The 12728-nt window shown below is 35.1% G+C and overlaps 1 protein-coding gene across 3 annotated transcripts in view; it reads right to left on the bottom strand.

Moving 5' to 3' along the window:
* Nucleotides 1-12728, bottom strand: part of PPM1K (protein phosphatase, Mg2+/Mn2+ dependent 1K) — a 28114-nt gene continuing 15386 nt past the window's right edge. For all 3 annotated transcript variants that reach the window (XM_074228135.1, XM_074228134.1, XM_074228136.1), the window contains 2 exons: nt 7916-8050; nt 1-6338 (listed from right to left, as the gene is read on the bottom strand). In XM_074228135.1, the coding sequence (XP_074084236.1) occupies nt 6207-6338; nt 7916-8050 (267 nt within the window). In that variant the 3' untranslated portion in view covers nt 1-6206. The remainder of the gene's footprint in view (nt 6339-7915; nt 8051-12728) is intronic.

Below are 12728 nucleotides of genomic sequence, written 5' to 3'. Positions count from 1 at the left end.
TCAAAATACAATGGTTTCAATATACAGAACATATTTAATAGATAACATTTTTTGGCAGCACATTCATTAAGCAAAGAAGCTATTAAATTTACATCAGTTAGAATTGTACTGTCTTCATTTAAATAGAAAGCAAATACTGCTAGACTATAACTTGAATATAAATAGATTTAAGTCAGGCATACTCACATAGCTTTGCCTGAATAGAAAATTCACAGCTGTAAGAAAACATCATTAGGCTAACTTCCCCATTTCTTTTGCTGGTGTGGGTATCATACCCTTGGCACATTTTCAAGTCACAGATTATGAAATCTAATAAGTTCTCTTGTACTTCAATCAAAGCACATCTTCATATATTTAACACTAAAAGCATGAAAATTATAAATAAAAAGTCTCTTAGATTAAGTAGGTTAACATACCATTTAAAAGTTATCCACAAGAGACACTGCAAATCCTAGCCTGGAACAGCAACAGAAACCTATCTCTGACAGTTACAAGTACCCTTCATCCCTTAATGATCTCAGTCCTTGAAGTTGATTTGACAACACGGTCTACAATACTTGGGATTTTAAAATACATCAGTTCTTGTTTTCATCACAGCACCTTGCCTGCATATAATAGGCACTTAATATTTTAATGACCACATCTGTGCTATTGGGGAGAGGGGCACTAATGTGAATCATTCAAAATAGCAAACAAAAGTCTTGAGAATGCTATTTTGATATTTTAATAAAAATACCTTCTGATAGTCTGAGAAATCACTTCATAGTATAGTTTTAGCATTTTTGTTAAAGACTTGACTCAGGTAAGGAGACCTAAAATTTCCCTTTCTGGAAGAGGAGTATATAGACTACTCTAGGTCTAAATAAAGTCTTCCAAAGCTTTTAGAAAATAATTATTCTGGAAAAATTAGAGACATATGCAATGCCAAAAGCTTTCTGATTTTCTGGTAGTTTTTGATCCCTTTTCACCCTAAACTTTATCATATTTCCTGGCAATTTAAAACATTTTTATCAAATATCCTATAAAAGAAATTAATTTTAAAATGCTTTAACGAATAACAAGATATTAATGGTCTATCTTCAAGCTTTTGGTTGAGTTTCTTATTTATCTAAATCAGTTAACTTTTAAAAATCATTTCCAAATACCACAAACACTAAAATGGCTCATGAAAGATATCCCCTAGCTTCCCATTTCCTGTCCTCTTAGTGATCCCTGGCTCTGGATTATAACTCCAAAGGAAAAATTATATCAATTTTACCCAAATCAGTGAAGAGCTATACAGGATTTTGTTCCCTTTCAATGAGAAAGTGTTATTCCAAATATGAATATATTCCAACTTTTACTTAAAAAGACAGTTTCTCATAAATGCCATATACTCTAAGACATATTATGCAAAAAATAACCTATTGAGACAACCATGCTCCCTCACCACCATTTCGAAATTCAATTCTATATACTAATTTTACTTACTGAAAGAAGACAGCAAGAAAAAAGAAACAAAGATTTATATTTGAATACCACATAGTAAATAGGATTTTAGGGAAAAAATTTTAGTGTTTTAGACCGAAACTCTAATTTAGAAAAGACAAAGTAAACATCATTAGATAGCTCTCATAATTATGAGGTCATCATTTTTCCCTACAAAACAATTTTCCACAATATAAAAACTAATATATAAATATTACATATATAAAATACTTGAGACAAAAGCAGAAAACTTCATATACAGCACTTAAGACCTTTAATTCTTCTTTTTATATTATTAAGCATAAGTAGGTAAACTATTTTCCTGGATTGATTGTGTATCTTCCTCATCCATTAAAAAAAAAAATAATAGGGGCGGCTAGGTGGTGTAGTGGATAAAGCACCGGCCTTGGAGTCAGGAGTACCTGGGTTCAAATCCAGGCTCAGACACTTAATAATAACCTAGCTGTGTGGCCTTGGGCAAGCCACTTAATCCCGTTTGCCTTGCAAAAAAAACTAAAAAAAATAATAATAATAAAAGATTACAGGAAGCTCATGTAACAAACAAGCAACTTAAAAGACTGAGGCCCAGGCAGAAGTGAAGATGGTGAAGAAAAGCTAGTGACTTGCCTCAGCTCTCCCCAAAACCCCTCCAAACAATGCCATAAAGCAATTCCTGAAGCAAAAGAATCCACAAAGGGACAGGTTGAAATAATTTTCCAGCCAAAGACAACTTAGAAGGTCAACAGGAAAGATCTGTCTCATCAAGTTGAGGGCAGCGCACCATCCAGGGCAGAGCTCAGAAACATAGACATGGCTAGCAAATCAGAAGCAGGCCTTGGGATCAATGAATCAATAGCAGTGGCAGCTGCTTGAGAAAATAGGGGTGGCTAGGTGGCACAATGGATAGAGCACCAGACCTGGAGTCAGGAGTACCCGAGTTCAAATCTGGCCTCAGACACTTAATAATTACCTAGCTGTGTGGCCTTGGGCAAGCCACTTAACCCCTTTGACTTTGTAAAAACCTAAAAAAAAACCCTCTAAGCCCACACAAAGGGCATTGAAGAACACAGACAATTATAGGGGTCTCTTTGATGGCACTGGGGGAAGGACCCTGTTGCTTTGCCTATGTGCACATCCAAGTCACAGTCATGGGTGGCAATCCCAGGCTACAGAGAGGTACTAGCACAACAGAACTTGCTAGGAACCATCATTACAGTTCAAGGGCAGAAAAAAACCACAAGAGTTGTGAGCACACCTCCCCTTAGAGCATACCACCTTAGAAGAATTGACAGGTCCCTAGAAGTTTTTCTGAAAACAACTTGAAGTTTGGGATAGTGGGCCCTCCACTCTGGAAGGAGAGTTCTACTTTAACAAAGAGTTAAAATTCTGGCCATATAAAGTTATATGGTGACAAGGAAAATCAAAACACTCATGCAGAAGAAGATAAAGTTAAAACTCCAACATCCAAAGCCTACCAGTAAAATATGAATTAAAAGAGCTCAAAAAAAGATTTTGAAAATCAAGAAAGAGGGAAAGAAGAAAAAATGGGAAGAGAAATTTGTGATACAAGAAAATCACAAAAAAAAAAAAGTCAACAGCTTGGTAAAGGAAATCCCTCCCCAAAAAAATTCTAAAGAAAATAACATCTTAAAAACCAGAATAGGCCAAATGGTAAAAGAGGTACAAAAAAGTCAATGAGGAGAATTGCTCTGAAAAACAGAATTGGCCAAATAGAAAAAGAGGAATAAAAATTCACTGAAGAAAAAAACAACCCTTAAAATGAGAATTGGGAGATATGAAAACTCATGGAAGAAAATAATTCTTTAAAAATTAGAAATGAGGCGCAGCTAAGTGGCAGAGTAGATAGAGCACTGGCCTTGGAGTCAGGAGTATCTGGGTTCAAATATGGTCTCAGACACTTAATAATTAGCTAGCAGCATGGCCTTGAGCAAGCCACTTAACCTCATAGCCTTGAAAAATCTAAAAAAAAACCCCACCAAAAAAAAAACCCAAAAACAAAAAAACAAAAACAAAAAATTAGAATTGAAAAAATGAAAGGTAATGACTTGGAGAAATTAACAAATAATAAAACAAATGAAATAAGAGAAGATAATGTGAACTATCTTATTGGGAAAAAAACTAATCTGGAAAATAGACCCAGGAGAAATAAATTAAAAATTAGACTATCTAAAAGCCATGATAAAAAAAAAAAAAGAGCCTGGACATTGTCTTTCACAAAATTGTCAAGGAAAATATCCTGATATTCTAGAACCAGAGGGAGGAAAATAGAAATTGAAAGAATCTCCCAATTATTTCCTAAAAGAGATACCAAAATGAAAACTCCCAGGAATATTATAGCCAAATTCTAAAGTTCAAGGAGGGAATATGGCAAGCATCCAGAAAGAAATAATTCAAGTACTATGGAGTCAGTCAGGCTAACACAAGATTTAGCAGTTTCTTCATTTAAGGATTGGAGGGCTTGGAATAAGCTATTATGGAGGGCAAAGGAGTTTGGATTACAACCAAGAATTACCAGCAAAATAGAGTATAATCCTAAACATGGAAATTTAATGAAATAGAAGACTTTCAAATACCCTTGATGAAAAGACCAGAGCTGAATATAAAATTTGACTTTCAAATACAGGACTCAAGAGAAGCCTAAAAAAGGTAAAAAAAAGAAAGTTAAATAATAAGGGGCTTAATAAAGTTAAACTTTACATTCCTATATGGGAAAATGGTAACAATAACTCATAAAATTTTCTCATTATTATGGCAGTGAGGGGTATTGATACAGGGTGTAAATATGAGTTGAATATTAAGGGATATATTTTAAAAATAAAATTAAGAGGGAGAAAGAAAAATGCACTATGAGAAAGGGAAGGTAGAATGTGCATATCACAAAAAAGAGACAAGAAAAACTTTTATAGTGGAGAGGAAGACAGGGGTGGGGATTGGGAATCATGTGAACCTTACTCTCATCAGAATTGGTTCAAAGAGAGAATAATATGCACACTCAATTGGGTATAGAAATCGTATCTTATCCAATAGGAAAGTAGGAAGGGAAAAGGATGAGAAGAGAGAGGGGGGTTGATAGAAGGGAGGGCAAATTAGGGGAGGCAGTAGTCAGAAGCAAATCACTATTGAGGAGGTATAGGGTGAAAGGAGAGAGAGAGAGAATAGAATAAAGGGGGATTGGATGGAGGGAAATACATTTAAGTAATCATAACTGAAAAAATTTTGAAGTGAGTTTCTCTGATAAAGGCCTCATTACTCAAACATAGAGAACTGAGTCAAATTCATAAAAATATTCATAAAAAATTCATAAAAATAAAAGCCATTCCCCAAGAAATCTCAAAAGATATGAAGTTTTCAGATGAAGTAATCAAAGCTATCTATAGCCATATGAGAAGGTGCTCTAAATCACTAAAGATTGGAGGAATGCAAACTGAAACAACTCTGAGGTACTACTTCATGCTTATTAGATTTGGCTAACAGGACAAAAAAGGAGAATGAAAAAATCTGGAAGGTATGTAGAGAATATGAGACATTAATGCATTGTAGGTGGAGTTGTGAACTGATTCAACCATAGTCCAAAGGGTTATTAGATATACATCTACCCTTCGATCTAGCAATACCACTACTAGGTATATATCCTAAGAGATTAAAAACAAAAAGGAAAAGGACATACATGTACAAAAATATTTACAGCAGCTCTTTCTGGTGGCAAGGAACTGGAAATTAAGGGGATGTCCATCCACTGGGGAATGGTTGAACAAATTGTGGTATGTGATTATGATGGAATACTATTGTGCTATAAGAAATAATGAGCAAGATGCTCTCAAAAAGATCTGTAAAGGTTCACATAAACTGATGCAAAGTAAAATTTAATATGACTAATATGGAAATAAGTTTTGCATGCCTACACATGTATAACCTATATCGAATTGCTGGTCTTCTCAATGTGGTGGGGGAAGAGGAAGGAAAAGAGAGAATTTAAAATTCAAAAGTGGCAAAAATGAATGTTAAAAACTGTTTTTATATGTAATTGGGCAAATAAAATACTAAATAAAAAATTTAAAAGACAGCTCCATTCACCAATTTGTACTTGTGATTATAAAATCATAGTTTTGGAATGTCTTCATTTTCATTTTGAATTTTTTTTTCGGTTCCAATAGTCAATTAGTTTCAAAAGCATTTTTGAGAAGGTCTGGATTTTCTTTACTTATTGTAATCAATATTTTTAATTAGCAGAGTATTAAAAAAGAAGCAACATATATACATAACCTTGTTTATTTGTTAAAACATATACACACACACATACACACAGAGAAAACCATCCAAATAAACAAAGAAACATGATAAAGTTAGGTTTCATCTTGTGCAGCAAAAATCATCATTGAAAACCAAAGAGCTGCCTAGAAGTCTGAAAAATAAATAAAATGGTTAACATAGTTAGATCAAACCCTTTCTTGTTTTGTTTTGTTTTTTTAAATGAAACAATTTTGGCCACTGTCCATAGGGACTCACAGAAGTTTGATTATTCATATTGTTATGCTAAACAAGTTGAGTTAGAGCTTACAGATAACCATGATATTTATGACCAATACATGGAAATGGATAATGAATTTATTGAGTCACAAGATGATCTTTTGTACCAGTCCTTTTTTTTTTTAAACCGAGTTCAGTTTCCTGTAATGCTCAATAGACCTCAATCACAGAGAAGCATCTGACATAAGCTATTAAGCCCAGCGTCCACTTGAGGCAAAGCTTCTACTGAATGAGAAGCTGACATCCGAGTTTTTGTATTTTCCCCAGGCACCGAATGGTACAACTACTGCAGTGCTATTGTCTTCAGTACCATACTGTATAGCCTAGAGCATTTGGTGGAAGAAAAATAAACACAGAAAATTAACCGTGTGCACAAAGAACCTTAACTACTGTAAAGTAGCATTTTTTTTTTAGGTTTCTGCAAGGCAAACAGGGTTAAGTGGCTTGCCCAAGGCCACACAACTAGATAATTATTAAGTGTCTGAGGCTGGATTTGAACCCAGGTACTCCTGACTCCAGGGCCGGTGCTCTATCCACTGCACCACCTAGCTGCCCTGTAAAGTAGTATTTTAAAGACACACATCCTCTTTGGATGACTGGTATGTCAGGAGAAGGCATCAGAGAATCATAGATTTAGAGCTGACTTGAACCTCAGAGGCTACTTAATCCAAATCCCTCTTTTTATAGATGGAGAAACAGATCTGGAGAGGTAAAGTCAGTCATTTGTGCAAGGTCACATGAGTGACTCACTATATGAATAATGAAAGGGTGGATCCAGAAAACTGAATTGTAAATACAAAAATATTTACACTCATTGACTTCAAGATAATTTTGATAATGAGATCAATCAGGGTGGTTGTTTATTTTTCTACTATAGGTACAAAGAGTATATACAATTATCCTTTTGGAATTTGTAATTTGATAAGGATTAATTCAAATAATGTATTATTCAGAACTATAGTAGTTGGCACTGTATTGGACATATATCTAGTTTATTTCAAAATGAACTAAAAAAGAACCAATTCTGAAGTGGGTGAATCACCAATATATTCATGTTTCTAATTTCATATATAATAATATTATATTAAATTAGCAACTTTATCTAGCAGGGAAATAGGCAAGAGTTTGGAAAGAAAAGGCAGCTTAAAAGATGAGTCACTCAAATTATTCCCTGAAATTCCTTCTAATATCTAAGAAAACAAACAAACTTATGGCTAGTTAACTAATTAATATTATCTAAAATGAATATATTCTTTTTACATAATTCATGGCTATAAAACAGCAGAGTAGACTTTTTAATGAATTGCAAATACTCTTTATTATATAGTGGTCCCCTTTAGTGACTGGTACATGAGATATACCTACCTAGTTTACAGAACTTTCCTAAGGAGGATAGTATGTTTTAGTGAAAAGACCTCAAGTCCAGACAACTGAATTAAAAGGCTTGATTCTGTCATTAGCTAGCTCTGGGACTTAACTTCTCTGGGATTTAGTTTGTCCCTTTGTAAATTGAAAAAATTGAACTAGAGGAGTTCTAAAATTTCCTAGAGTCCTAAAACATAAACAAGCAAAAGTAAAAACTCTAATTTATACAAGAAACCTCAGAAAGAAAAGATTAAACTCAAATATAAGAGAATTTTTCTGTTCTTGAAAGCCCATGCATCAGTCTGAAAAACTGGAAGTGGATTAAAGTTATCCATGCCAAGGCAGCTGATGCTATGGGAGGTTATGCTGTGCAGGAGGCTCAGCTCCAATGGTTGGAAGGAGTTTCCTTTCACTGATGAACTCACAGGTTGGCACAAAATCTTAAAGTTCTTGCATGAGATGCAGAGACTTCTAATCCTTGCTCACAGATAATTTCCCATGAAAATAGAACTGAAATCACTGCCACATTCATTACCTGTTCAGTCACTGCGTGGGCTGCTTCACTAGGGTCATGGCACTGATTGACAAAGTCACAGATCTCTTGACTGTTCACCATGAAGTTAATTCCATCTGTAGTGAGGACCAGGAAGCTGTCATCAGCATGCTGTAGCTAGAAAAAAACCCAAACACATGTATATGGCAGTTTTCTTGAGAGGGACAGTAAAGACTTACATACTTTATTTGTTGCTCAGTAATCATTTATATACCAAAATTATAGCAATTCTTTTTTTTCCTTTTCTTTTCCGTCTTTTTAGGCTTTTGCAACACAAATGGGGTTAAGTGGCTTGCCCAAGGCCACACAGCTAGGTAATTATTAAGTGTCTGAGGCTGGATCTGAACTCAGGTCCTCCTGACTCCAGGACACTGTGCCACCTAGCTGCCCCTTAGCAATTCTTAAAAAAAATCTTTTCACTCCTTAACAGCAATAGGAACAATATAACTAAGAAGATAGGGAAGTAAATGTTTCTTTCTTTCTTTCCATAATAAAGTACAATTAAAAAGGTGATTGTATGTGAAACTAAAAGTCTATTATGCACAATTTGTTATTCCTTTCAAATATATATTAAAATGATCAAATAAATGTCATTTTTTCCCCAAATTATAAAACAATCTAGGCAGTCCTGCAAGACAGTATAAAAGATTTATCTACAAGCCTTAATTTTATTGCATCAAGTATATCAATAACACAGGAGCAATTATGATGCAAATAATGACAGAAGTTAAGTCTACTCATTAATACCAAATCATCTGCATCTCATTCATAAAATTCTATAACTTGGGCAGTTCATGTATTATTTTTTAAAAATAGGAAAACCGAGTCTCAGAGAGGGTAAGTGATTGCAACAAGTGTTGAAGGTGGGATTTCAAACCAGGTCTCCTGATCTAGAAGCTAGGAGAAAGAATGAATGGAATACCAGAGTTGGAGTCTAGGAAAATCTAAGTTTAAATGTTGTAATTTAAATCCTCAAGACCTTTATTACTGCAGAATCTTGGGCAAGTCATTTTGTCACTCATCTTCAGTCTCCTCATCTGTAAAACTGAAATAATTCCACCTCCTAGGATTTTTAGCAAGAACCCAATTATGAAATAATCTATATAAGGTATTGTACAAATGATGCACTATGTAAAATGATAGCTATTCTCTTGACTCAAAGTCTTTTTTATTCAGAAGTTACTGTAAATTTAAAAAAATATATTTAGACAGATCCATTTAAATATAATTGGTTTCCTTTGTAATCCTATGCATTTTATTTTAGGCATTTAAATATACTATTTTGAGAGAGGGACCAAGGTCTTCAATAGTCTGACTGCCTAAGGTCTTCAAGACCTAAATAAAGGAAGGAAGTCTGCATTAGATTAAGACACAAAAGTAGAATATGGCATAGGGTAAAATCTCTAAGACATTTCATCCACCTTTAGGAAGAAGTCTCTCAGCTGTTTCCCAGGGAGAAAGGAATAGGACTTTCTCTCTTGTAGAAAACTATCAGAATAGGTGATGACCGGTATATTAATTTTAAAATTGTTATCCACAGAACACGAAGCCATCCCAACAGCAAGAGAAGCCCCATTCCTTAAAGCTTCTGAACTTAAGTCTCAAATCTGTTGGCATAGGCTCCATCCTGGGCCCCATCCTGGGAATCTTTCCCTCTTTATCCTGACAGCTTGGGCTACCCAGGGCTATCAAGAGTGACTCCAAGGTTCTTGCCTCCTCTTTAAGGTTTGGATAAAATGCAATCTTGAAGAGTAAGAATAACCAGAACGAAATGATTTTTGTTGCAGGTCTGCCAAGGCTGAGGCCTCTTGACCAAGCCTGGCTCCTATCTGACAGCTCTCCCTCACCCCACCCCACTCATTTTTTCCTCCTGAATGCATAAAAAACATTTCTGGTGTAGGAATAAATGGACTGTTCCTTAAAATAATTAGCAGTATCTATCTGAAACCATCAACAAGCATTATATTCAATGGGGAGAAGTTAGAGGCATTCCCAATAAGATCAGGGGTGAAACAAGGGTGCCCATTATCACCACTACTATTCAATATCATATTAGAAATGTTAGCTTCAGCAATTAGAGAAGAAAAAGAAATTGAAGGAATTAGAATTGGGAAGGAAAAGACAAAACTCTCACTCTTTGTAGATGACATGATGGTCTACCTAGAGAATCCCAAGAAATCATCCAAAAAACTACTGGAAACAATTAACAATTTTAGCAAAGTTGCAGGTTATAAACTAAACCCTCATAAATCCTCAACTTTTCTATATATGCCTAGCAAGATACAGCAGGAAGAGCTAGAAAGAGAAATCCCATTCAAAGTAACCTCAGACAATATAAAATACTTGGGAGTCTATTAGCCAAGACAGACTCAGAATCCTTTTGAAAACAATTATAAAACACTTCTCACATGAATTAAATCAGATTTAAATAACTGGGCAAATATCAACTGCTCATGAATAGGTAGAGCTGATATAATAAAAATGACAATTCTACCAAAACTATTGGTAGATTAAAATTCCAAAAAAATTACTTTAATGAGTTAGAAGAAATTGTAAGTAAATTCATACAGAGAAATAAAAAGTCAAGAATTGCCAGGAGCTTAATAAAAAAAGTGCAAAAGAAGGTGGCTTAGCCCTACCTTATCTAAAATTATATTATAAAGCATCAGTCAATCAAAACCGTTTGGTATTGGCTAAGAAATAGAGTGGTGGACCAGTGGAATAGACTAGGTGTAAAAGCAGGAGATGATTATAGTAATCTGCCGTTTGATAAATCCAGAGTCCAGCCACTGGGATAAAAACTCCCTCTTTGATAAAAACTGTTGGGATAATTGGAAGTTAGTATGGAAGAAACTTACATTAGAACACCTAACACTCTTTACCAAGATAAGATCCAAATGGTTACAGGGCTTAAACATAAAAAACAATACTATAAGCAAATTAGAAGATCAAGGACTAGTTTACCTGTCAGATCTATGGAAAGGGAAGCAATTTATGACTAAGGAATAGATGGAGAACATCACCAAAAACCAATCAGATGATTTCGATTACATTAAATTAAAAAGCTTTTGCACAGATAAAAGCACTGTAACCAAGATCAAAAGAAATGACGGACTTATTGCTAAAATATACAGAGAATTAAGTCATATTTTTAAAACAAAAAGCCATTCCACAATTGACAAATGGTCAAAGCATATGCAAAGGCAATTTACAGATGAGGAGATCAAAGCAATCCATAGCCATATGAAAAAATGCTCTAAATCATTAATTATTAGAGAAATACAAATTAAAGCTTCTCTGAGGTACCACCTCACACCTGGCCAATATGACCAGGAAGGAAAATGATCATTGTTGGAAGGGTTGTGGGAAATCTGGGACACCATTACACTGTTGGTGGAGCTGTGAACTCATCCAACCCTTCTGGAGAACTATTTGGAACTACATCCAAAGGGCAACAAAAATGTGCATACCCTTTGACCCAGCAATACCACTACTGGGTCTATATCCTGAAGAGATGATGAAAAAGGGTAAAAAAATCACTTGTACAAAAATATTTATAGCAGCTCTGTTTGTGGTGGCAAATTGGAAATCAAGTAAATGTCCTTCAATTGGGGAACAGCTTAACAAACTGTGGTATATGTATGTCATGGAACACTATTGTTGTATTAGAAACCAGGAGGGACAGGATTTCAGGGAAGCCTGGAGGGATTTGCATGAACTGATGCTGAGTGAGATGAGCAGAACCAGAAAAACACTGGACACCCTAACAGCAACATGGGAGTGATGTTCAACCTTGAAGGACTTGCTCATTCCATCAGTGCAACAATCAGGAACAATTTTGGGCTGTCTGCAAAGGAGAGTGCCATCTGCATCCAGATAAGGAGCTGTGGAGTTTGAACAAAGTTCAAGGACTATTCCCTTTAATTTAGGAAAAAAACAAGTATCTTATTGTCTGATCTTGTTACCTCTTAGACTTCTTGTCTCTTCTCTAAGGATATGATTTCTCTCTCATCACACCCAATTTGGATCAAGGTACAACATGGAAACAAAGTAAAAACTGACGATTGCTTTCCATGGGGGGGGGAGGAGTAAGATTGGGGGGAAAATTGTAAAACTCAAATAATATCTTTAATAAAAATAAATTAAAAAAAACATTTCTGTAAATTTTCTTGGTAGACACTGAGGTACTCAAATATATGGGTGACCCAGATTCATGTCCCTCTTTTTTTTTTTTTTTTTTTTTTTTTTTGGTTTTTGCAAGGCAAACAGGGTTAAGTGGCTTGCCCAAGGCCACACAGCTAGGTAATTATTAAGTGTCTGAGACCAGATTCGAACCCAGGTACTCCTGACTCCAAGGCCGGTGCTTTATCCACTACACCACCTAACCACCCCCATGTCCCTCTTTATCTCAATTAAAGATGTCTCTACTTACAAGTCTGATTTATTTCAGAACTAGAACTTTTCTGAGCTTCTCTTCTCTTTTTTTTCTCCTGGGTTCCTTGCCATCTCTTTCTCTCTTCTCTCCTCTTAAGTTTCTTCTCTTTTTCCCCCTTTTCCTTTAACTTGACTGCTCCTCTCCCACCTTGTCATTACCAATATGGCTGGATCTAGGTCCATCTAGACCTTTTCTTCTTTTTCTTTTCTTTCCTTTTTTTTCCCCTTTTCAGGCCCTTTAGCCTTTTTAACTTCAACTTCTACTAATCCTCCTGTCCTTTATGATCTCACTAACTCACAATTTCTCCAAAGAACTTGACCTGTGAACTTTTTGTAGTAACCTGTAAACTCTTTGAGCAAC

This window comes from Macrotis lagotis, chromosome 3 (assembly GCF_037893015.1).
Source record: "Macrotis lagotis isolate mMagLag1 chromosome 3, bilby.v1.9.chrom.fasta, whole genome shotgun sequence".
NCBI classification, from domain to species: domain Eukaryota; kingdom Metazoa; phylum Chordata; class Mammalia; order Peramelemorphia; family Peramelidae; genus Macrotis; species Macrotis lagotis.
The sequence above is the reverse complement of the archived record's forward strand: the minus strand, read 5'-3'. Positions and strand labels throughout refer to the sequence as shown.